Source organism: Scomber scombrus, chromosome 16 (genome assembly GCF_963691925.1).
Source record: "Scomber scombrus chromosome 16, fScoSco1.1, whole genome shotgun sequence".
Classification (NCBI taxonomy): Eukaryota; Metazoa; Chordata; class Actinopteri; order Scombriformes; family Scombridae; genus Scomber; species Scomber scombrus.
In genome coordinates, this window is record NC_084985.1 from 6,251,091 (window position 1) to 6,277,639 (window position 26,549).

The 26,549-nt window shown below is 40.2% G+C and overlaps 1 protein-coding gene across 1 annotated transcript in view; it reads left to right on the plus strand.

The window, feature by feature from the left end:
- Positions 1–23,910, plus strand: part of atp1a3a (ATPase Na+/K+ transporting subunit alpha 3a) — a 29,014-nt gene extending 5,104 nt beyond the window's left edge. The window contains exons 2-23 of the mRNA XM_062436449.1: positions 8,702–8,815; positions 9,507–9,566; positions 9,693–9,896; positions 10,952–11,065; positions 11,875–12,009; positions 12,374–12,491; positions 13,180–13,268; positions 13,469–13,648; positions 16,264–16,462; positions 17,068–17,312; positions 17,465–17,657; positions 17,810–17,985; positions 18,305–18,441; positions 18,604–18,754; positions 18,935–19,103; positions 19,586–19,740; positions 20,964–21,087; positions 21,695–21,840; positions 21,939–22,069; positions 22,823–22,924; positions 23,304–23,395; positions 23,819–23,910. Of these exons, the coding sequence (XP_062292433.1) occupies positions 9,507–9,566; positions 9,693–9,896; positions 10,952–11,065; positions 11,875–12,009; positions 12,374–12,491; positions 13,180–13,268; positions 13,469–13,648; positions 16,264–16,462; positions 17,068–17,312; positions 17,465–17,657; positions 17,810–17,985; positions 18,305–18,441; positions 18,604–18,754; positions 18,935–19,103; positions 19,586–19,740; positions 20,964–21,087; positions 21,695–21,840; positions 21,939–22,069; positions 22,823–22,924; positions 23,304–23,395; positions 23,819–23,847 (2,949 nt within the window). The 5' untranslated portion in view covers positions 8,702–8,815 and the 3' untranslated portion in view covers positions 23,848–23,910. The remainder of the gene's footprint in view (positions 1–8,701; positions 8,816–9,506; positions 9,567–9,692; positions 9,897–10,951; positions 11,066–11,874; positions 12,010–12,373; positions 12,492–13,179; positions 13,269–13,468; positions 13,649–16,263; positions 16,463–17,067; positions 17,313–17,464; positions 17,658–17,809; positions 17,986–18,304; positions 18,442–18,603; positions 18,755–18,934; positions 19,104–19,585; positions 19,741–20,963; positions 21,088–21,694; positions 21,841–21,938; positions 22,070–22,822; positions 22,925–23,303; positions 23,396–23,818) is intronic.
- Positions 23,911–26,549: the final 2,639 nt, after the last annotated feature.

The window sequence follows — 26,549 nt, forward strand, 5'->3', positions numbered from 1 at the left end:
GAGTCAGTGGTTTTAGCCTCCGGTAGAGTTTACATTAGCAGTCAACCCTGACCTTATAAAATGAGCAAATACCAGCACTGCAAACAGACAGCGATATATCAATCTGACTGACAACATACTAAAAGTAAATTAGTAAATCTATATCATAGAGATACTGATCTTTACAATTAATGTCCTATTTTCTTATTACAGCTCATTTAAAGGTGCTTCCCAAACGCTGATATAATCACCATATTGCTCACTTAGATACATTAAAACCCTCACATACTGTTCATATTCTGATAATTAGGGTGCTTTCACACCAACAGCAGTTGGTGCACACTAAACCGTCCATTCACACCAAAAGCTCTTAGTTCAGTTCGTTTTCGTTGGTGTGAAAGCATCAATCGCACTCGGGTGCGCACTAAATCAAGCGGTCCAAAAAGAGGTGGTCTCGGTCCGCTTGACTCCGCACCAAATGCCGACCTACTGGAAGATGAGGGAACGTCAATCGGACCAATTTTGATTGGTTTGCAGGTGTGAACGCGGACCACACTGCAGTCTGTATGCTACATAGTAACAATTTTACTGCCTGGTGCGGACCAAATAATCAAACTAGTGGTGTGAATGCGCCCTTAGTCTCTACACCAATTCACATTCATAAAGTCCTTCATTAGTCATTAATTAATGTTTGATTAATCTTATGAAAAAAAGACATTCACAGTTACTATTTTACAGTCCAGCAGAACATTTTATAAAATATGATGAGTGCAACAACATGTTTGAATGCTTAGTTTTGTTTTTTCTAAATAAACACAGGTTAAACATTTATTTTTATACATTTGCATGTGTGAAAATGTGTATTGGCTGCACAAAAATGAAAAAATATGCATTTTATTTCCATTTTTGTATACTGTGGGTCATAATTATCCAGCTAAAACAAATGTGTATAGGGTTTTTTACAGCTCTCAAATGTAAGAAATGGGTAAAATCTGACCCTTAACAGTATGTAAGTGTTAATTAACGTTAAGTATATATATTTTTCTGGATACTTTTGAAACCCTTTCGTTCTTTCATTCTCAAACGAGGATGTACTGATCAAAATGTCCCTTTCTGGGATGTCTGAGATTTGACCAGTGATTTCAACAGATTAAAAATGGCTTATCCAGTCTTCCTCAGACCTGTGGTGTGCTGTGCGCCGCTGGCCAGGCTGGATGCAGCATACAAGCAGATAGAGCAGACTACAAATGTTCAGCATGTACAATCTGTCCTGTAGCTCAGCGCAGAACATCTGGATGCAGCTGAAACCTCCTCAGGTTTTACAGCCTGTAACCGGACAGTAAGACGGCAGTACGTAACTTCAGCGAAGGAAACGATGTGCAGGAAAATCTTTTAATGTCAGTTTAATCATGAGTGACGTTGAAAGCAATATAACATGATTGCAGTGTAGGGCTGCAACTAACAATTATTTTCCTGATTAATTAATGTTGAAAAATGTCAAATTAATTAAAGGTATCCCAAAGCCAAAGATGTAACCTAAAATATCTTGTTTTGTCCCAACAAACCAAATATATTGTTGTCATTTAGACTAAATAAACTAGAAAATACTTACCCAGTTTTACATTTGAGAGCTATAAAAACACTGTATACACATTTCTGTTTGCCAAACTTTTCCTAAAGTGACCCACAGTTTACAAAAATGGTAATAAAATGCATCGTTTTGAGTAGTTGATACACATTTTTAAAAAGTTTGACCTGTGTTTATTATAAAAACTCAAAAATCAGCATTCAAACATGTTGTAATTCTTTAAAATGTTCTACCAGATTATAAAATAGTCATTGTGAATGTCTTTCCATAAGATTAATCAAACATTTATTAATGACTGATGGGGAATTTGTGAATGTGAATTGGTGTAGAGACCAATTATGAATCAGAGTATGAACAGTATGTGTGGGTTAATCAACTACTCGCAGTTTTATTGCATTATATTGTACATTGTTTATGCTGTTTTATGTAATATGATACATAGAAAAGTGGAGTAAACCTCTTCCATTATATAATATGCCAGGACATGAAGTTAATAGAGCTCTGAAACTTAGGCAGTGGTGTTCTCGCCCTGGTTTTTGGTTCAGAGATGCCATTCAAAGTCAGACTGTCAGTAAAAAGAAAACAGTTGGGGGAATATGTTGCCCCTGATAATTAGGTTTCCATTTTCTTTATTTCACCCTTCACTCTGCTCATATTTCTTTCATCGAGTCATCAAATATTTATGTATGAATGTCGGCCAGTATGTGGTTTTTGATGGAGCCCAGGAGATTTTTTTTCTTTTTCTCAGAGGTTGAAATAATAATATATGTGGCTTCAAGCAGCGGAACGTGTCGACAGAAACAGAAAGATGACCAACACAAGCCATAGTATGTGGAGGATGGACAGTTTGAGGGTTAAATTACATGTTCTGTGAGGCATGCTGCCACTTTACAGCTATAAAAAGAACAAATATCACTGTAGGAGTATTAAATGCGTGTCACTGTTAACTGTGTTTGCTGCTGGCTATTCAGATGAATTAGGCTGCTTCATAGATACTTCATACATCTCAGGAAGCTGCAGCACTGGAGAGTTATGTGCTCGAGTTAGACGGCCTTGTCACCGTAGCAGTCATCATCGCTGAATGGATGTGTGCACACATGAGCGAGGAGTGCCGAGGTGAGGAGGAAATGGAATAGCAAACGGTCTAGAAATCACTGCAGCAATCTTCGACTCAGACTCTCAGTGGATGTCAAAGTGAGGTAACTGTCAGAGAAAGGAAATTGTGGAGGGATTTGTGACCATCGTCATGAGATAAGATAAACTTTATTGCCCCGAAGGAAATGTGTCTCGGGCTAAAAGTGCAGAATACAGCTGCACATGAACAACATACATGACAGACACATTGTATATTTAAGATTTTTTTTAAGCATTGTAAATGAGTGAATGAGTAAAGATGAAACACTGGGACTGAAAAGATGTGATTGAAAAAAGAGAGAGAGAGAGTGTGATTCAGAGGGATTATTATCGTTCACTGGGTTAATCTGCCCAGTGTAGTAAACAGCAGTAATCTGATGGCCTGCTGGACATGACCGCCCGGGGAACGCTGCCCCCCCCCCCCCCCCCCGACAGATGCCAAAACACTAACACACATAAACAACCATACTGTAAACACAAGGGAAAATACACACACACACAGAAAAACACAAGTCTTGAAAAATGCTCACTTTTGCAGTTAAGCAGAATATAAACATGCACAACTGCACATATGGACTGAACGTGCTGAAAAAACACTAAAAAACAGGCAAATGCAAATTAGGATTGTACACTACGCACCACTACATATAGGGATGTTTGTAGGTCAATAACAACACTGGTGTTTTCTCATTTTAAAAGCCGTCAGTGTCAAAGTCTTTGTGACATACATTTATTTTAATCCAATTGCGCTAAAAAGCTTCTTTCGAACATATTTCCCAGTAAAGGCTTTCCCAAAAAGACTTGGTACATAACTTTTCTGTACTTTAAAAGAGCATTCAGACAATCATATGACCTCAAAACAAAATCTTATTTAAGTCTTAACAGTTTGCTGCTTCCCAAGACAAAGGTAGGAAAGTCTTAAGTGAAAAAAAAATAAAATAAAATTAAGTTAAAAGGAAAGAAAATACTATATACAATAAAACAATCTCTAAATACTGTATACAATAAACAATTAATACACAAAAAATGTGTGGGAGTGGAAGGTACTGCGAGCTGATAGATAGTAGCATACATGAAAATAAATATATGTATATAAAAAATATATGTATGTAGATAAATAAATACACATATTTCTATTCCAAATACAATACCTATTTAATGAATCCTCAAGAAAAATGCTTATAGAATATGGAATTACTTAATGAAACTCCAATGTAAAATATTAAGCTCATGCCAATAAATGTTGATTACATACATGCATTCATCCCAAAAAAAGAAACACGTTTAAAAAGAACTACACACACACACAGTAAAAAAAAAACAGTACGGCATGTCGTTTGGCCGTCACAAAGTCATCACCTCGCCAGCTTTTCATCCAGTGAGGAAAAAGAAGTGACGATAAACAGCATAAAAAATAACAGCCATCAAATCAGTGTGAAACCTCTCAGCCTCCCAGACTAATCCACATAAGAGCTTTCCCAAAATAAGTCTGCTTTCCTCTCCCATCATGGCGGGGTTAAACAGAATCTGGATCCCAATATGTTTTTTAAAAATACTCTGAGGAAATGTTAATTGAGTTTGGGCTGAAAGTAAAATATACTTCATGAGATTAAGCAAGCCATTTAAAGTGAATTTCCCTAAGCATTGGATTCACTTAATTACCTTTTTCATAAACTCATTACGTATATAATAAATTGCCTCATTGTGTCTTCGCTTCTAAACACATCCATCTGTTGCCATTAGTGTTTTTTACTGGCTGAACAATTATGGGCCTGATCTATTTATTCCCTCTACTGGGACACAATTGATTGCTTATGTCTCGGTGTGCTTTTTCTCCTTGCTGCTTTCTTGTTATAAGTCTGAAGAGAAGACAAAAAAGAAAAGTCAATTAAATGGAAAATGTAAGGATTCAGCTGTCAGACATGATTTCAGGAATTCTTGGAGTCGATTGCCATTTTATAATTACTTCTTGTGTAGGTGGGTCGGATTTTCAGGCATTTTTCTGTCATCATTCTGGAAAAGTATCGCACTATTCAAAGCCAGTTTTATTAGCTATCTGTTCATCGACTCTTTTAATTATCAGTTCTTTTAGCTTTTTAAACAGTCACCTAAATTTGGCAAACAGCCAATCACATGTCACATTAAATCACTTGCATTGATTGGCTGTGAGCAAGTTCATATAGTCATATCTTCTAGCTCTGGGTGCAAAAAGGATCGATGGCAGGTATCGTTTGACAGGAGACATTTCAATACTACTTGGTATCGATATATTTCAGTCGATACCTCAAAAGGGTGTAGAGTACCAATACCCAGCCCTAATGGTGGCGCTTCTATCTAGCTGTCACAGTAAGTCGTGACCGTGGGTAAGTCAGTACGCACAAAACCAGGACCTGAAGCAACCTGAAGCAGCTAAAAGTTCAGTCATTATTCATTTTATTATCTACCGCTGTACTTTCCCACTGTGATATATCCAAGTGTCTTCTATGGGAAAAAAAGGCCCATTTCTGCTCATACTTACAGTCACTGCACAAGTCATACTACAGTACAGTGATGTGACTCATTCAGCACAATGCAGGGGATTGTAGAATATCATGAACTTTGATACACTTACGGAGTTTAATAGATTTTCAATTGAGAGGTCAAAATTTTACATAGAAGAGATTTTCACATCCTGCATTTCTTTCAACCAGTTCCTTTGTTTCTATGAGAGATTCAGTGTTGGAGTGAGCAGCTAGTTCTTCAGCAAAATGCCTCAAACTGTTCCTCTTGAATGGTGAACTCTGTATAACAGGGGGACTCGTGAATAATGTGCCTGTTTTCTGAGGTCTGGAGCACAGACAGAACAAAATTGAGCATTTAAAGACAAAGCATTGCATTATTTGTTGGCTTGATGTCGCCGCTAGGTCAAATTAGCTGAATCTGAATCCTCCCATTGACAATATTCAGAGAACACTTCATGACCTTCGTGACCTTTTTGAAGATAAAGGGAACTATTTCAGTCATCTAATCTGATATATCTATAGGTCCTTTTAACAATGCTTCAATTCATGTTCAGTGATAATCTCGCTGCCTACATCACTTGTGCAGAAAACCCCCAGTTTCCTGCATGTTATGAACTGCCGAAAGTTGCCAAAAGCCTTACAGCCATAATTTGACTAATTTATATCAACACTTATAAATATTTTATGTTTTTCCCTTGAAATGTATTTCTCAGGAACTGAAAAAACAAACTGGAAATGACAGCAAAATGCTGCTTCAAGCCACAAATGGTTTCTGAATCTGACTCTGTTTTTATTTTATTTATTTATTGTTGTTATATATGTATATGTATATATATATATATATATATATTGTAAGTATTTGGCGATTGGTCTAATCAGCAGCAACACAGATCTATCAGGACGCTGTGCTCTCACACGCGCTTAATAGTCATACAAACACACACACACGCAGTTACTCTCTAGCACTCGCTCCAGATTCCGGGAGATTGTGTCTCATTTGCGGACGTCAAGGAGCCACTCTCAATATGCGGGAGACTCCCGGAACGTTTGGGAGAGTTGGGTTGTCTGCTTTTATTCTCCCCCTACTTCAGTAGCTTATGAAGGGAGGGGCAGGTTGTGTTATGAAGCCTAGCCTACACCGAAGCCAAAAGCGAAGTTATGTGGTTAACTAGCTGCTAGCAACTTCTAATGAAATCGAGCAAGTGATCAACATAGTTATCGTCACGTTACTTCAAGCACAGTCATTTTTGAATGTACATGAGGAAACACTGCCCAGACAAAAGTGGACCTGCAGGTTAAACCTTATAAAATGTTATGGTTGAAACTTGTTTATTCATGCTTAAAAACATTAGTAGTTTAAAACGCTGTACAAATGTGACTAATTATAGTAATAGCAACAAGCTACAACACTGCTAATCAGGAAGAACTTGTTTGAGGACATTGGGACTTTATTATCATTTCTGCAAAGGGAAGGTGTAAATGTAAGGAAATAAATAGTTTTATTCATTGGTGAATTAATTGTTATACAGTAAAATAAACCCATTGTCCCCATATGAGGGCAAAAACTACCTCACGTTCAAAGACGATGCTTAGGTTTTTTACTTATTAGAAGGTCAAAAGGTCGGGTCTTGAGGTTTAAATAAGACCATTTGGGTTTTCTGCCTCTCCCTCTACTGTATATTATTTTAACTTGTGCAAAATAAACTTAACTAAGAATGAAATGATTGGACAGACTTATTAAAGGCCCACAGCAGCCACAGATGCTGTATATGTTTCTTTTTACTGACGGAGCATTTGATTTATTGATCACTGTTAGGATGTATAGAGAAGTTCAACAAATATTACTAAAAATGCATCTGTAATAAATGACCTAGACGCTAGCTTTAAGAATATCCCAATAATGCATGTTACATTTACTGTCAGGCTTTGTTCTTTTCTCCTGGTCCCTGAATAGTCCAGCCTCTCAAGTGACGTCCGTGGTCTGAATGACAGTCGCCTAAATGGCAGCGGCGGTTTAAAATTGCAGTTTAAGTGGAGACTCTTGAGACAGGCCTGTGCTCTAATGATGCCAGATCTAATCAGGACGTGTGAAGTTCCCCTTCCTCACACCGGGGGGATTACGTCTAAGTTTGGATCTCAATTATAGATGTTTTGACTGGATCCAAATGTGGAAGGAAAACGAGAGTTATACTCATCTGTGTAATTGATGCTATGATGAATCTGAGGGCTTGTTTCCTTTCTTTCTTTTTGCCTTGGAGGGGCAGAGTGAGTCTTTGCTGCGTTTTTGCTGTCATTTACCATCGTGCTAATTTGTTTCCTCCGCTTTGCGTAGCGGTCGAGAAAGAGAGGGAGAGAGCGTGTGTGAAGGTGAGGCCGGCGACTGAGGCAGATTATGACCTCAGCAGTGAACGTAGTCGTGGTTTTCATTTGTCAGTGAATAAGTGCTACATCTCCTCTGGACCCAAGCCAGGTTCTCGTGTCCAGCTCACCGCCTGCTGATTAAAATAAAGTGGTTTAGCCCTGAAGTTAGCAACAATACATTAGCCTAACCCGAGGCTCTTTTAAGGCAGACTGACCTTTAAGGTGGACTAGTTATTCTCAATTTAGTGACAGTCTCAGCCACTCCTTGTCTCTTCCAATTGGACAACTTCCAGCCGTCGTTCCTGTTTTGAAGCGTTTGCATAAAGACAATTCCTGGTGACAGCTTTTGTCAGGTAGAGATCTTCATTTATCACATCTTCAGTGTTCCCAAGGTGCATTGCGGGGCAGGTATTTGGGAATTGCACATCTCAAAATATTTTTAACAACTGCATTGACATTTTCCTAATGTAGCCTTATCTTTGTACAGTTCCTGCACAGTTCTGTGCAGCAAGTTGACTCACTTTTAATTTGGGTGTTGTGAAAAAGCGAGACACATTTAATACCATCATGTGTTATTTGAATCTTTAACCCAGCTTCCCATTTTGGTTTTATGCAGAGCGTTGAGTCCCCCCTGCTTCCTCCCAAAGCCCCTCCTCTGTGCCCCATCCACAGTCACCATAGTCACATTATCTGAACTTTCATTAGGTTCCAAACTTACCTTTTTTGTAAAGTAGTCTCTTGATTGCAAGCAACTAATCATCTGCGAATAGTTTAATGGTATATTATTTTCTTTCTATATTGACTCCCTGCAGATCTTCAGTCTGCCTTACTGCGGTTCAGCATATAAAGCAAAAAGAGTCAGAGAAAGACAACTCCTAGTGTTTGGGTGTCTTTGCGTAAACTTTCTTTGCGTAAACTTCCTTATCTCAGTTTTCAGGTGGTGGTTTTGTTTCCATTAAATAAAGCGTCTTGGATGGTGTTAATTAGATGGTGTTATTAATGTACAGTTGCATGTAGTGTTTTGTTGCAATAAGAGTGAGGATAACAGTGCCAACTCAATTTGCCACCTAATATTTGTGTAATGTTCATAAGTAATGTGACAGGACCAAACTCATTAATCTGGTTGTTCTCGTTACAGTATGGACGGTCAGACAGCTACCGCGTGGCCACCACGCAGGACAAGGATGAAAAGGAGTCGCCCAAGAAGAAGGGAGGCAAGGACTTGGATGACCTCAAGAAGGAAGTTCCCATAGTACGTACACTGCTTCTTATTTCCTGTGAACTCATTGCCATTTCCTGCTACTGAACAGCTTGTTCCAGATGCGGCTGGTTCACACACTGTAGTGGTTTTATGTTTCCTCTTGTCACCTGTTTAGAGTATTCGTATTGGTGTCATTATAAATCAAAACACAACTCTTTATTAACACAGAAAGAGCCCAGGAGTCCCCAGTAAGAGAGTGAGGATTCATAGAAAGTGTATCCTGGCCTCACTCCAGCACTCCTAGAGCTACGATCCAGCTTTAATCTAATCTCAGTTTTTAAGAAGGAGATAACAGACGTAGTATTTCATAGCAGCTGGTGTGCAGTAGTGTGTGGTTTGAGGTCATATGTCTGAACAATTTAATCCTATTGTGGAAATATTTTCTCTTGTATGAGGCAGGAAGCCAAACCCACAGGATTTCCATTTGATATAAAACTGCATGCACCAAGTCAAACAAATACATGCAGGACTTCAGAACCTTTTTTTTTCAGTGTGTAATTACTCCAAATGTTGATTCGCATTTATTTCCTGCTTTCAACTAATGATACCACATATGCTGTAAAATGTGCATACTTTTCACATGGTTGGATAGTATCATTAGATAATATGCATAATTTACTTTGTTAATAATAATTGATAATTCAGTTGTCTACATTCATTTTCCATCTTTATTCTTTTTTAGATGGAACACAAAATGTCTGTGGAGGAGGTTTGCCTAAAATTCAACACTGATATCGTCCAGGTGCGTAGTTCACTCAAAAATAACACTTTCTGGTTACATAATCAACTAACCCCGACCCCCCTCGCTATCCTCCTTTTCCTTGATCCATCATTGACGTCTTCCTCTCTGCCCGCTCTACTCCTGCAGGGTTTGACCAATGCCAAGGCGGCAGAGTACCTGGCCAGAGATGGCCCCAACGCCCTGACTCCACCCCCCACCACTCCAGAGTGGGTGAAGTTCTGTCGCCAGCTGTTTGGTGGCTTCTCCGTCCTGCTGTGGATCGGTGCCATCCTCTGTTTCCTGGCCTACGCCATCCAGGCTGCCACAGAGGATGAGCCTGCTGGGGATAACGTAAGTGGAGGGGTTGGAAGGGTTGGAAGGGTAGATTAATGGATGATAGGATGAATTCTCAGCCTCAACTACCTGTGAAAGAACAGGTATCATTGTAGGTGGTATGAATGTAGAAAAGACTGGGTTGCTCTGGCTGTGTGCTCCCTTTCCTCCAGCATATTACTTAACCAGGCGATTTGCTGAGTCAGGAGGGAACTCCTCCTCAGGGACTTGGCTGTGTCAGTGATAAAGAGTGTGTCGACTATTTGTCTGAATCATGCCAGCCGGCCCATCTTTAGAGTGACAGATACCATCTTGTCAGTATCCACGTGGGCCACAGGGAGTGTGTGACTCCTGGCATTGGTAATAGCTGAGTAAGAGAAGGGCATTCATGGGTCAGCACTGTTTTATGCTGGGTCACGGCACAGAGTAGAGCTGGGTACGGAGGCTAAATGGCTATGACACACAACATAAACAGACAAAATACTTGGTTCAGGCCACAGGGGAAGACCCAGGGTGAAAATAACAGTTACACTATCAACAGTTACACTCCCAAAATATGTAGTCACACTCGGATAACCAGCTACATCAGCTGGTACCAGACATAGACAGAGTGCTTTATGGGAAGATAATTAAAAGATATAATTTATACCTCTTTATTATGATGAAATGAGTCGATTAATAGAGTAGCATAGTCTCAAAAACTGTAACAGTAGACAGCAAACTGATGGACAGCCTCAGAGTCACTGAGTCCAAGTGAAACCACATGATGCTGTCAGCTACAGGATGAACAACTGGAATGAAAGGCTTTAAGCTGATGCCTTTTATTTCTAGAATTGGAACTTTACAGAGGTTTCAACATCCTTAAATAGCTTATTTTCTCTTGTACTCCTCTAAACGGAGATGTCAAAATGAGTTAATCACTCTGTGTCTACACTACAGTGGTCTATTTTTTCTTCTTTTCCTTTCAGGTGATACATTTTTAGATAAAAGCAAAGTCAGTTAAATAATTTCTGCTGTAAATATGAAAGTCTCACCTTTATTTACTCCCCCTCTCTCTGCCTCCGGCTCTGTAGTTGTATCTGGGTATCGTGCTGTCAGCTGTCGTCATCATCACCGGCTGTTTCTCCTACTTTCAAGAAGCTAAGAGCTCCAAGATCATGGAGTCCTTTAAGAACATGGTTCCTCAGGTACTACACATTTATTGATAATTGCTTCCATATTTGTTTAATTGTTTTAAAAATGAGTTTATTGCCACATCTCCTTTTTGTGAAGTGAAAACTACGTATCTTCAAGTTTACACATTTTCAGGCACTAAAAAAGAAACAGTCTTTCTAAAAACTCGAACATGCAGTTTTGAGACAATTTAGGAGCCTGAAAATGGAGAATTTCTCAGTTCAAGTAAGGAGCGTGTACTCCTTTAACTTATTTGGTATAAATCTGCGAAATAAAAGATGTAATCAAAGCACTGCACCATGTTCTACTAACCAGTTGACAGTTGTAGATCACAATAGACATTTTTTGCTCGTCTGCTTTGGTTGGAACATTTTTTGCAAAAATATTGAATTACCAGCGATATATAGAAGCTCTGTGGTTGCAAAAGAACCCACACATTACTCTGGAGAAACTAAACCACTGTAAAGATGCTGAAAAAGATTTACGGTCATAATGAGTATGTTATGTTGGGTTCACATATCATGCAGGTGTTTGTTAACTACACTGCTCTGTTATGATGAAGCTGCCACAGCTTTCATATCATTCTTCTTTCTTCCTTATCTGTGATGTAGCTTTCAATGGCTTCAGTCTGACTTCATCTTTCACCTTATTCTAAACAACATCTTTAAAAGGTTTTTGTGTTGTTTTTGATATTAAACATTTGGAGGCTTTTACTTTTTATCAGATGACTGCGATTTTCCTATTTATTCAACTGTCATGTGCCTGAAAGTAACTCTTTTTCTCCACTCTCACTGTCTCTCCTTCTCTCTTTACCTGTTCACAGCAAGCCCTTGTGATCCGTGAGGGAGAGAAGATGCAGATCAATGCTGAACAGGTGGTGGCAGGAGACCTGGTGGAAGTGAAAGGAGGAGACAGGATCCCCGCTGACCTCCGCGTCATCTCGTCCCATGGCTGCAAGGTGCGCTACAGGCAGATATACAGATATACACTCTGGCCACTATACAGAGCCAGGCTTCTTTAGTATTTAGTGTCCAGGTGCAGCACAGAGTAATTGGAGCTACAGTAATCTATTTAAATTTGGTACAAGAAACACATTACCTGTGAGCTCATGCAGTTTAGCCTTTAGTGGCCAACAGTTGTGCACAGCAAAACAAACAGAGAGAAGTCAAGCAGGAACACAGATAATTAAAATAAAGAAAACACAATCTATCTAACTAGTGTTATCATAACTGCACTAAAACAGCTATTCACTCTTTATCTTCCTCTCTGTCTCTCTGCCCCCGTCACGCACTAATCTAATGGTTTTCCCCTTCTTTTCCCAGGTGGATAATTCATCCCTGACTGGTGAATCAGAGCCCCAGACCAGGTCACCTGACTGTACCCATGACAACCCCCTGGAAACCCGTAACATTGCCTTCTTCTCCACCAACTGTGTTGAGGGTAGGGTCACCATCGCTTCTATCCATCACCATCACCATCACATTTATCATATATACTTTACATATTATCCTCTATAGTTACTTCAGTTACTTCCTCTCTATCAAACTTATTTTCCTTCCCTCTGTGTTTTTGTCTACACATGCTGTGTCAATCCCTCCTTTACTTTTAGTTTCAAATAAACGCATGTGTAGTTGTGTGTGGATGCCTTTATATGTTTGCATTGTTGCGGTTCATTGCTCAGTAAGTCCTGCAAACAAAAGATACTAAACATTAGCTTTTACTGTAAGCCACAGTCAAAGTGTCGGGTCTGAATAGGAGTGGTCAATGACATCACATCATCAGGGGTCTAGTGACTGAGTACGTAACCCCATTCGATCTCATACCATGTTGTGCTGGGAGGATGTACAAGTTGCCACACTGTGCTGCCCACTGTGGTAGAATAGAAAAATAATAGTGTATGGTGCCCTCCTGTGGCCACATGGTTAAATTACATTAAGACTTTTAGGTCATATGATATTCTTCCAAACATCATCACTCAGTCAAGTTCCATTCATCTAAACTCACAGTCCAAGCATTTTCTTCTTGATCTTTCCATCTCTGACTTCCTATTACTTTTATCTTTTCTGGACTCAATAGAGTCCAGAAAAGTTACATTACAAAACCTTCTCTCTTTCCTCTCTTTCTTCAGGAACAGCTCGCGGTCTCGTCGTGTGCACCGGCGATCGTACAGTGATGGGCCGCATCGCCACCCTCACTTCAGGCCTGGAGACTGGAAAGGTAGCATATTCATTATCACTAGTCAGGTGGTCTTGAGCAAGGCACTGGACCCTATTCACTAAAGATATTGTTAAATTTATATACCTTTTTATAATGGGAGTTGCTTACTAAAAACAGCTAAATATAAACAGGATTTTTATTAAACAGTTAATGCAATTATGTGGTTATTAAATTGCTCATTTTTTATATTAATTCTTCAGACACCAATTGCCAAGGAGATTGAGCACTTCATCCAAATCATCACGGGTGTGGCCGTTTTCCTTGGGGTGTCCTTCTTCATCCTGTCTATCGTCCTGGGATACTCCTGGCTGGAGGCCGTTATCTTCCTCATCGGTATCATTGTCGCAAATGTGCCTGAGGGACTGCTGGCCACAGTCACTGTGAGTAGAAAGAGGAAACCGGTGAACGTGTCTGTTTGTTTGAGAGAGAGATGGTTAGTTAAAAAGTGTAAAACTTTGTCCAGTTGTGTGATCCCTTTTTCCCCCAGCAGTTGTTCATGCGTCTGTTTGACAGTATAGTCCTTTATGTGTTTTTTATACCTCAGTTCCTTGGTGTTTTGTGCAGATTTGGGTTAAACTGTGTTTTTAAATGCACTTTTGAATATCGTAGAAGATTATCCAAGGAGATACACAAATGAATTGAAAAGTCACTTTAACTTTTAAAAAACAGTAACTTGTTTTTAGTTTTTATGTCTCTTTTTCAAACTCCTCCACAGAGCTTCTAACTCACAATCATTTACATTCAAACTAGACTAGTATTTATGGTTTATTTTAGCTCATAAACAAGTCACTCTGTTTCTGTTGTAGATCTATTTTTACCTCTTTACCTTACCTTAACTTTGTACTACTGAATATATTACAGTAACACATAACACAGTAATAAATAACAGTAACATCTTGAGCTGCTGAATTAAACAGCTATTTCACCGACGTCTGACTGTGTGCTTACATGTGTCTGTATAAACGTGTCGTGTACAGTGTTTTTAATGTCTTGTCTCTGCTTCTTCTCTTTGTGCTTGTGTTGTTTCTAAGTGCTTGTGTTTATATTGTGTGATTTCGCTGTACGTCTGTGTGCATACTTGTGTGTATGTATCCGTGTGTATTTCTCTGCTTTAACATTCTCCAGGGCTCTGCAGTGCAAGTATTTCACTCACATTGGCCCCTTAATGTGCAAACTTGAAAAATAATTTACGAGCACAGTGTGTAAGTAAACATTACAAAGTACCATAATCGTTTTTCCCCCTGCTGCTTATCGTTCAAAACCTAGTCACACCAAAACTTTGTGCAAATGTGCTTCAGGTGACGGATAGAGCTCCAGCAGGCTCTCTGTGTTTCCAGCGCGGACACGGAGAGTTTGACAGCAGCTTTTCACATTTTATAATAACTTTAATTTGTATAGCACCTATCATACAATACATACAACTCAAACTGCTTTACAACAAAACAGATAACATACACCAAGTACTTCACATTAAAACATCAGGCAAGGCAGCTTTATTTATATAGCGCATTTCACACCCAGGGGCAACTCTGTGTGCTTTACATAAAAACAAACATTTAACAGTAAGAATTGGAAGCATAAAAACATACAATTACAAAAAAAAACAATAATAGTAAAATTGGTATACGACGGAGTATTAGGGCCAGGCTAAAAGAAGAAGAAAAAAATAATTTTTTTGGAAGTTACGAGAATAAAGTCATAATATTACGAGAAAAAAGTCATAATATTACGAGAATAAAGTCAGAGTACCTCAATCAATTCTAAATTCTGTCAATCATTTAATCGATAAATCAACTAGTTGTTGCAGCTCTAGTTTGAAACATACAATGAGGATTATTCCTGATTATTGAATTAACTGTGGTCCAACACAAAAAGAAGAATGAGTTCCTGTCAGTTCCTGCTCTCTCATTGATACTCTCCTTGGAGAAATGGTGCTCTCTCACAATACAGGTCTTGCATCAGGCAGTGTATTTAAATGTGAGTCTGTTTGACAAAGACCTGAGCACACAGCAGAGCACAGCAACAGGTGGTAGCTGACAACAGGCAAAGAGATAAGGCCGACATAATGAGACAGACATAATGACTTGGAGTGAAAGGTAAACTGCAGAGAGGTCGGCTATTAACATTACTGAGTTAATAAACTTACTTGGAACATGTTTCCCTGTGCTCCTAAATTTGGAAGCTCATGTAATTAGTGGGGGGGGGGTAAAAAGTTGACGTATAGCCCTGTTCTCTGTGTGTCAGTATCTGTTTCTGTAGTGATGGTGGTGTATTGGTGTCTCAGTTTGTGTATCTCTCTTTCCATCCCCTTTCTCTCCCTCCCGAGCCAACCCATACGTGTTTGCATATGTTGTTTCTCACCGTCATCTACATTGTATGTGTGTCTCTCTTTTTCAGGCCAGTCGTGGTGCTGTCTGCAATGACAACGGCTAGCTAATGTAATGACATTAGACTAAATTACCATTCAGTTCCATTAACTTAATTCGGCCTCTTCTGCTTGGCCTTGGCTAGTTCTGTTTGGCCCCCGTGAGTCTTGCCTTACTTGGCATGATGACATAATGCACCGCTGCTCTGCTTCACCGCTTCACTCGTTTTTTGCATCATCTTCTCTCTGCATCGCTTTTGTTTTTCTATTTATTTTTTTGGAAGGATGTTTTTTGATCTTAGTGCATTTTGCTATAGAGGCTACAGTGTGCAGGATGAACATCTCCAGGTGTTGGGGTGGTTTGGTTCTGGGTTCATTGTATCTGTTATAGTGTGGCACTGATGTTTCTGCTAATTGGCGACTAAATTCAGTCAGTACCTGGAGGTGTTTATCTGTACTTTTAGTTTTAGTCCCAGAGATACTATTATATTTATTAATCTGTTTCTATTCTCTCCTTTTGTCTTACTCTACTGTGACAACTCCTTTCTTCCTGTCTTTCCTCCTCTCCTCTCTCACATTTCTGTCTTTGCTTGTTTCTCTGGCGTCTCTTCCTCTCTCTTTCTCTCTCAGGTGTGTCTGACGCTGACCGCTAAGCGAATGGCTCGTAAGAACTGCTTGGTTAAGAACTTGGAGGCCGTGGAGACACTGGGCTCCACCTCCACCATCTGCTCTGACAAGACGGGCACCCTCACCCAGAACAGGATGACCGTGGCCCACATGTGGTTCGACAACCAGATCCACGAGGCCGACACCACTGAGGACCAGTCTGGTGAGATACCATTGATCTAAGACATTTATTGATGTCAGGCCTTTGGGAAAACTAAATTAATTTTATCACAATTTAATTTTCAATAGCTTAATACAGGTATTATTCCAGAAATGTACAGGAAACGTTTCCTTTTCTGTCCTGTTTTGATTAAAACAATGTCCTCCTGCAGGATGTGAAGAATAATTTGACCTTATTTTCTATTTGGCAGCATTCATTACTGGCCAGCATTCAAAATGAACATCTGCCAAATTACATCATACCTAGTAATAGTGACATATGTGTTCACATTGACCATTAATGTTTTAGATTTATTGAGTTGTTGTTTTCACTGTGTTCTTGAGCTTGACATTACTTTGCACCGTACACTCCCTCCGATCACCAACCACCGCAACTATCAGGCTAAGTATGACATTGACTGAGCTGACAGGCAACTGATTAAAAACCATAGGCTGTAGAAAGGCTGAAAAATTAATGTTTTCAAGCTGGAATTTTAGTTTATTCTCAGCCTGTATTTTGGAAATTTCTGGAACAGAATCAAACAGCGGAGTGCTGATGTTAGCCAGCTCCCACCTGTGGTGAATGAGATTGTTTTCTGATCACTCTAGGCTCCTCCTTTGACAAGAGCTCCTCTACATGGGCGGATTTGGCCCGCATTGCTGCCCTGTGCAACCGTGCTTCGTTCAAGGCCGGTCAGGATACTCTACCCATCCTGAAGCGTGACGTGGCCGGAGACGCCTCAGAGTCAGCCCTGCTGAAGTGTATCGAGCTGTCCTGTGGCTCAGTCAAGAGCATGAGGGAAAAGAACAAGAAAGTCGCAGAGATACCCTTCAACTCTACAAACAAATACCAGGTCTGTGCTTATGGCTTACAAATGTATATGATCACTAATACATCTCGCCAGTTCACATTAACACAAACGTAAACCACATGATTTATGGTAAATGGGCAAATACCTATTAAAAGGACATGCATAACATTAACGCTGGAATCTGTTCCCATCAGCTCTCCATTCACGAACATGAGGATGAAAATGACAACCGATACCTGCTGGTCATGAAGGGAGCTCCGGAGAGGATCCTCGACCGCTGCTCCACCATCATGATGCAGGGCAAGGAGCAGCCCATGGACGAAGAGTTGAAGGAGGCTTTCCAGAATGCCTATCTGGAACTGGGAGGACTGGGAGAGAGAGTACTGGGTAAGGATTAGAGAAGACTGGATGATTTAACAAAAGTTGGAATTAGAGCATAGCAATAAAGATTGTGAATATCCTGTATCTTATTGATAGTATCATCATTTAAGTGTACAATTCAGGAAATTCATTGACATCTCTACCATTCCTCTCTTCAGGTTTCTGCCACGTGTTCATGCCAGAAGACAAATACCCCAAAGGTTTTGCCTTTGACACAGATGACGTCAACTTCCAGACAGACAACCTTTGCTTTGTGGGCCTCATGTCCATGATCGACCCTCCTCGTGCTGCCGTACCCGACGCCGTGGGCAAATGCCGCTCCGCTGGCATCAAGGTGGGCACCTTTTAAATCTGACATTTAAAGGACTGCAAAAGCAAAACATTTCACCCACCTGATTGTGAGGACAGTGAATGACTGTCACGCACATTTTTCATAATTTCATAGAATATTGTAGAAAGATTATGAATTGTATTCGTTTAACTCTTTTCTTCTACTTCTTTGCCCTTTTTTCATCCTCAACTTCTGCTTCCATTTCCCCTTTTTGTCCCCTCTTCTACTTCTTACTCTTACTATTCCTTCTATTCTTCTTCTACCTGTTGCCCTTCTGTCTTCTCACTTGTTCTAACATCTTCTTCTTCCTATCATGTTTCAGGTTATCATGGTAACCGGTGATCACCCAATCACAGCCAAAGCCATTGCTAAGGGTGTTGGTATTATCTCTGAGGGCAATGAGACAGTTGAAGACATCGCTGCACGCCTCAACATCCCCGTCAGCCAGGTCAACCCCAGGTAAGACTAAAAGCAAACATTAAATCAAATACACGTGTAGCGTCACTTGCATTTCCCAGCACTGCAGGGTATTTTAATTCAGTCATAAGGATCGGGCCTACAGCTATTTGACAGTAGTTTTTTGCACTAAACTGATCGATTTGCATTGTCTGTGTTGTGTAGGGATGCCAAGGCCTGTGTAATCCATGGTACAGATCTGAAAGACCTCTCTCAGGACCAGATGGACGATATTTTGAGGAACCACACAGAGATCGTCTTCGCCAGAACTTCCCCACAGCAGAAACTCATCATTGTAGAAGGCTGCCAAAGACTGGTACATTTATTTATTGCACATAAACAAACGTTCATGTAAATGTTCGTGTTTTTAAGATGTATCTAATTCTTTTTCATATAAGGATTTCATAAAAGGTTCCTTACCATGTGCATGGCTTCTATAATGTTGTGGCCCTATTGGGAATCACACCCCAAACCGTGTTGCCTCCTTTTCTTTCAGGGTGCCATCGTGGCTGTGACAGGTGACGGTGTGAATGACTCTCCGGCCCTGAAGAAGGCTGACATTGGTGTTGCCATGGGAATCTCTGGTTCAGACGTATCCAAACAAGCTGCTGACATGATCCTGCTGGACGACAACTTTGCCTCCATCGTCACCGGAGTAGAGGAAGGTGAGGGATAAACAAGGGAAAGGTGGGAAATAAGAGGACAGTGAAGAGACAAAGACAGAAAGAATGTTGAGATTAGGGGAAAATGTGAAATGGGAGGAAAACAAGAATGAACCTTCACACTCATCATATGTGAGGGTTACAATTGAAAATCAACTGGGTGGGACAGACATTTCAAAGTTGTGTTAGAAAGAGTAACGCAGAGTTTTAGTTTCTCTCTTTTCTTTAAATAATGAGAGGTACTGAAGAAAAAAGAAAAAAAGATGGAACAGACGGGAAAACCCTCAAATAAGAATCACCTTTCCTCATTTATTTTGCTGCATTGATGAGTTAACGACATTGTTTTCTATATTTTAAAACCTAGTGGTGTTGACATACTCTTGGTATGGGGTCTATTTCAAGTAATGATCTTCCATGCGTTTTTCGGTTTCACTTGTTCAGCAGTCTATTTATACAGCCTACTTTATCCACCTGCATCCTTACAGGCCGCCTGATCTTTGATAACCTGAAGAAGTCCATCGCCTACACTCTTACCAGCAACATACCAGAGATCACCCCCTTCTTGTTCTTCATCCTGGTCAATATCCCACTGCCTCTGGGCACCATCACCATTCTCTGCATCGACCTGGGAACTGACATGGTAAGGGAAACACATTTCCAGGCAGTGACACCATGAGAGAGTTTGACACAGTCACATACTGTAGCATGCAGCTCTAATGTCTCCTGTCAGGCTTATCAACGTCCTGTTGTCCGCACAGACACAGCCTGTTGAAATGCTTGCATCAAAACACTTGTGCATGCACATTAAACATCAGCTCTACACAAACATGTGAACTGTATACATCTATGTCAGACTGGTACCCAGGTGGAAAAATATACACAGTAATGGTAAGTAATTATCATCAGGGAAATAGAGGGAAGATCTAACAAAGAACACAAAGATAACTTTTGACTTTGTTGGTTTAGTGATGCATCAGGACGGGTAGCAGGGTTTAGAGGTTGTACCTTTTTACTGCTGAATATCTTTTCCTGTAGCTGTAAACCACGTGTATTAAACAAATACTCGCTCACTCTTGCCCCACATAACCAAGAAACCTAACAGACTGTCACCTGCAGCTGTGTTTATAACATAATACAAACATTTACATAGTTAAATCCTCTGTCACCAGTTATATCCACCTTGTATTACATAAAGAGGACACAGGGTGGCAGTGTGGGGCCACTACTTTTACTGACTGGAAGGAGTGGGTCATCCCCTCTTCTTCAGAGTAAATTAGTTCAATAAATGGATTCAAATGTGCCAAGAATAAAGTTTGAGTTATTTAAAAGCAACAAATTACCATTTCAAACATTACAGCATCAGAGAAAACAGTGACCCCATGCCTTGAGAGAAAAGGATAAATTAAAAAAGTCTTTGTTGTGGATAAAGAGCAGTTTTCCTTTTTAGGACATGTTGGTCTGTTCCCTCTCCAAAGTTAAATAAAAGCGATGTAAGTTCTCCTGGTCTGAGACAGTTGTTAGTATTTCCCTCGGGAAAGCAAAATGGTAATCTTCAATAATACGGCAAAATTGCCAGAAAGCTCTTCTATAGGAATGCTGTCGTCTAAAATCCAACTCCAGCTGCTGATACATAACATGAACATAAACATGAAATCACAAATTAAAATCTCCATCAATGTAATAATGTGTTTCTCTCTCTCTCTCTCTCTCTCTCTCTCTCTCTCTCTCTCTCTCTCTCTCTCTCTCTCTCTCTCTCTCTCTCTCTCTCTCTCTCTCTCTCTCTCTCTTTCTCTCTCTCTCTCTCTCTCTCTCTCTCTCACTCTCTCTCTCTCTCTCTCTCTCCCTCCCTCTCCTCTTTGTCAGGTACCAGCCATCTCTCTTGCCTATGAGGCAGCAGAGAGCGACATTATGAAGCGCCAGCCCAGGAACCCACAGAGGGACAAATTGGTCAATGAGAGACTGATCAGTATTGCCTATGGACAGATTGGTAGGTGTTATGTTTGTATTATTCAATATATAATATAGACTGTAGTATTAAAGGGACTAAAAGGGTTGCATGTAGCATTTAAATGCTTATTACTGCTTAAGATACTGGTGCAATTATTACCAACATGCAAGACCAGAGATGTGACCCTGTGTCTCTACTGGCTCCAAATCTGTCCCACTCACACTGTGGGTTTTGTTTCTGGCTTGCACTGGTCATACAAAACTCTGATACAATCAAAATGCAATCATTTAAAAGCCAAGTCAATCTTTTTAAAGAAAAGAACTTCGAAATAGTCACGTAGTTCGAGCCTCGAGTGTGCAGCTTAAAATGACTGCCTGCAACTTGATACCAGTGAGGTGCTTCTGCAGTCAACAGCACCATCTGAGATGTGTGTGGAGAGATATACAGAGACACTGAGAAACATTTGTTTGTCTCTATTCTCTCCTCCCTTCCTATCTCTCTCTCTTTCCTCAAAGTCTTGTGGTTTCAAGATTCTAGATATTTACTGTAACTCCAGTTTTGTGTGAAATACTGGCTGGGAGGATACATTACAGTAAAAACAGTTAGAAAATATATTCCTAAAAACTCTCCCTCTGTGTGTCTGCAGGTATGATCCAAGCTCTTGGTGGGTTCTTTGCCTATTTTGTCATCATGGCTGAAAATGGCTTTCATCCATCTGTGCTCGTCGGCATCCGGCTCAACTGGGACGATCGCTCCAACAACGACCTGGAAGACAGCTACGGCCAGCAATGGGTATGAATGATGAAGAATATACATTATTGTTCCCCTGTTTTAGTAATGTCTGAAAGTCGCATGTTGAGTTTCCCCCTCTCTCCTTTTTCTCTGTTCAGACCTACGAGCAGCGCAAGATTGTAGAGTTCACTTGCCACACAGCCTTCTTTGTCAGTATTGTGGTGGTGCAGTGGGCAGATGTCATCATCTGTAAGACCAGACGTAACTCTGTGTTCCAGCAGGGCATGAAGTAAGTGGAAGTTTCTTATTAATTTATCAATACATGGTGCACCAAATTAACAATCAAGCAGCATTTAAAGGCTGAAGGGAGATTCAGACTCTGTTAAACTCATTCAGAGTTTGCATCTCATTTGTTAAACAATGAATGTAGCTAATAATGGTCAAAAGTAACAGATAAAAAAACTTCTAATGTCATCCATGCTAACTTTGGCTTTTGCTTACTGTATAATCAGTATGGTACCACTTACAACCTGAGTCAGTTTGTTCATATTTTCAGTTTGTTAGTAACACTGCACAGATACAGTAAGCACAGATACAGGTCTAACCTTAAAAAATGTAAGTGTGGTGTGGAAAGCATGCATTTATTTTCATTTTGTTGTTGTTGTAGTTTCCTAAAACAGCCACTAGATGTCACTAAAGAGCTATAGTTTACTGGAACACCCTTAGTTTATGGCATCAGTGTGTTTGCTCCATTTTATCCCTCCATCTCGTCTGGTTATTCTCCGAGGCTGTCCTCCCCCTGTGCTGCTCTGTTCTGCAGGCAGTATTTATAGCACAGGCACATAAACACAGACACTGGTGTTGCTACTCCTGTCCTCAGACTAGTCTGCTGCGAGTCAACTTTAAAGCCATTTTAGGATCCAAAAGTAGATGCTAGATTGTAGCTGGTGCAGTCCTTGGTTCCCTCATTATCTTCATAGCTTTGAATTTCCGTCTGCATCTCCCTAACTACTCTTTTTTTTCGTGTTTCATTTCCTTTCAGGAACAAGATTTTGATCTTTGGCCTGTTTGAGGAAACAGCTCTTGCTGCTTTACTGTCCTACTGCCCTGGTATGGACGTGGCACTACGGATGTACCCACTGAAGTAAGTAACATCACACGTTCATCAAAAGAAACAGTAAAGAGCAAATCAACATCTTCACATGGTGCCATGGCTTTCAGTCATCATGTTTAATTTCTGGAGTAATGCATTAAAAAAATCATCACTTTGCTCTGAGATCACAATGCAGCGATTTTACATGACTGTCTCCTCCCATCTATCTTTGAAGTCGCTAAGTTTATTTGTGAAGCCCATTGTCACATGTCAGATGTGTGATGTCAGAGTTGGTTTAAAAGGCCAACAGCAGCAAATATCACAATCTTCAGTCAGTAATTTAACAAAATGATGATTTATTTTAAGAAAGGAAGTGAGTACTGTGTGCTGCTCTCACTCTGTCTTACATTTCCCTTGCGTTGTCTTTCAGGCCCAGTTGGTGGTTCTGTGCGTTCCCGTACAGTTTCCTCATCTTTGTTTACGATGAGATCCGAAAACTCATCCTTCGCAGAAACCCCGGAGGTAAGATCTCACACACACACACACACACAAACACAGTATACCTCTGCTAATTCAGCTCTGAATCGAAGTTGAAGTTGAAGTATTCAAAAAATAGTCTTCATCACAATATCAGGCTGCTGTAGAACTCATGTTTATATAAATGTGTGTTTTATTATTGTGAGTAATAATATCACACACATTTTAATTACATGACAGTATAATTATTTGTTTATTTTATGAATGTATTGCAAATTCAACTGCATCATACTGAGGTTACTTCTTTTTAGGGACTTGTGTACATTGTGCAGGATAATATCTAGACGTGATAGTTTTCAAGAATATTTGGCACTTCTGTCAATCTGTAAATGAAGTGATTTAATAGGTAACACTTCTCTCTTTCTCTTTTTGTCTTGTTTCCTTCTTTTTCTCTCTCCATCTCTGCAGGCTGGGTGGAAAAAGAGACATACTATTAAAAAAATTATCAAAACATCATTTACTTCTCATCCTGCCTTTCCCCCCTTGAACTCATCCCTTCTTCTCTATGTCCCTCTCTGTCTCTTCCCTCCTTCTCTCCCTCCGTCCATCCATCCCTCCTCTCCTTTCAACACACTCAAACTGTACAAGAAAACTGTTTACTCCTCCTCTATCCCCCTTCCCCTTTTCTCCCTCCTTTCCATCCTCCCATCCTTAACTCCTAAAAAAAAAAAAAAAATCAAACGCCAAGACGACGAGGGGACCAACGACAGAGGAGGAGAGGATGGGGGAGGAGGGGGGGGATTGGGTTTGTAAACCTTCCCTGTCCTCTCTATCCCTCTGGCCCCTTTTTTTCTATCCAAAGTCTATACAGCACTAATCTGCCAGTAACACTGTTGTGCCGATGCTTATTTAACACTGTTAGGTGCAGTCGCTCTTCTTATGTGTGCTCAAACTTACACCGCTGTGTGGAACCGAATAAACATTATAAGCATAAAGACAAAAAAACCTGACTGTTCCACTGCGATCGCTCTCGCCGAGCAGAACAACAACACGGCAGCTCCCGTCTAGATCCCCAAAACTGGCGATTTCGAGCGGACGGGTGGCGTCAATTAGTTTTTTGGGAGTTTTGTCTTGTTTTGTATTTTTTCCAGAGAAAAGCCACACGGCTCCAGCTCCTTTATCACTGCCATTTCTCGCCATTTGCCTTCTACAACTTCTTCTACTCTCTCTCTCTCTCTCTCTCTCTCTCTCTTTTTCTATTAACTCACTGCCAATCTTATACTGCTGTTCTCCCCCCCCCCTCCTCCTCCTCCTCTTCCTCCCCTATCAATAAAGAATCAGTACCACCATAAAACTGAAGCACTCACTCACACCCTCAATAGGGTTTTAAGAAAAAGAAAAGGTAACTCCCTCTGACTCCTTCCCTTCCTCTCAACCTCCCTCCCTCCCTCCTCCTCTTCCTCCTCCCCTGTGTTTTTTCTGCTTGTGTTGTTGTTGTTTTCTAATAGCCGACTGGGTGTTTTTTAAAAAACAAAATTGTTCGTAAAAGTTTTACATTTTATTTTTTATTTTATGTTTGGAGTGGGTCTGAGAGCTGCTTGTTTGTCATTCGTACATGACAAAGCACACCGTCCCTCTTCTTCCTCTATCTCTCTTACCGTCTCTTTCTCTCTCTCTCTTTATCTCTCACTTCCCCCCCCCCCCTGCCTGCCTGCTCCTCACCCTGCCTGTCCGTCTGTCCCTGTTTGTCTGTCTGTTTGTGAACACTGTGCAAACCTTCCGTCCTAATAAACTTACACCCTCTTTCACTACCTGTCCCTCCTATTCTCCCGCCCTCACCCCTAACCCCCCCCCCCCCCCCCCGACCCACCCAACCTCACCCCTGTTGAAAAAAGATAATACAATCTTTCTGTGTCCTCGGAAAAAGAGATTTCTCTCCAATTTCATTATTTAAATCTGTGGAAATATGGAATAAGGCACTGTACCTTAACTTGCAAAACAGCAGCAAAAAAAAAAGACAAAAGAAAATGAAATAAAATAGAAGGATCTCTCTTTTTTCAGCTTGGTCTCGAGTTTGTTTTTGTGTGGAGTTTTGTCAGAAAATGGAAATAAATGCTGTGGCCAACTCTTACTTATGTCAGTAGTGTCAAGTCATCTGTTGTTGTTTTTTACATCAATAATCTCACCAAGTCAAGAAATGTTTACACATTACACATAAAAATGTAACATAATGGTGTTTAGTCTACATAACTTAGTAGGAATGTTGTGTGTGGAGGTTGGAAGGAAACGAAACAGGACTGAAGAAACTTTCTGGAGGAACATTTCAATTCATAATGGTAAATTAAGCTCATAAATTTCATTAACACAGAGTCCAGCAGCTCAAGAGAGGACTTCAACAGACTGAACAGGTATCAAATGAGTAATCCCAGGAACATTAGCATTGTTATTGATAAAACCGTTCCACCATATGATCTGTTTAGTAGCTGTTGTGGAGCTTTTGATTGTATCATGCAGTTCAAATTTCCATTTCTCTGAGCCGTTAGCGATTTTCTCACACAAAAATATCACCTTGACTTCTTGACAGTCTGCTGATGAATTTCATGTGATATAATCGAAATCTCCACAACAGCTATCGAATGGACCCTGTGGTTTCACTGTTCGTCATCACACACAAAAGAACTTTCATCCTTTCAAAGCCAACATGGAGCGAGTTTCGAAAGAGTTCTGAAAAATGGAAATTCCACAATCAAACAAAAAAAAAAAACTCATCTACTGAGGAAGTACGTGCGATACAATCCAAAGTTTCACAACAGCTGCTCAATGGATGACTTGTTTCCAGTCAGGAATGAACTTTGAGTCTCAATAATCAGTTTGATCAAGTACTAGTCGGCTATCCAGGGTGGCAAGGATGTGCAACCTTGCTACATTTTGCCCCAGTTAATACTAAATTATGATCTATTCAGTGTTTCTGTCGACAGCGTGTACAGTATCAAAAGCAGATTGAGGTGTGGTTGCTTTCTTCCTCTTTATGACAGAAAATACTTCCTTTTTTATATTTTTTTCCATCGTTGGCTTGAGAACACTTCCTCTGGCACACACTCGTGTCATCTGCTGGCAAAGCTTGTGTGACATCTGAAGTGAAACTAAACCCTGCAAACCTCTCGGAGATTTGTGTTGACTGGAACAAGCAGAAGAACCA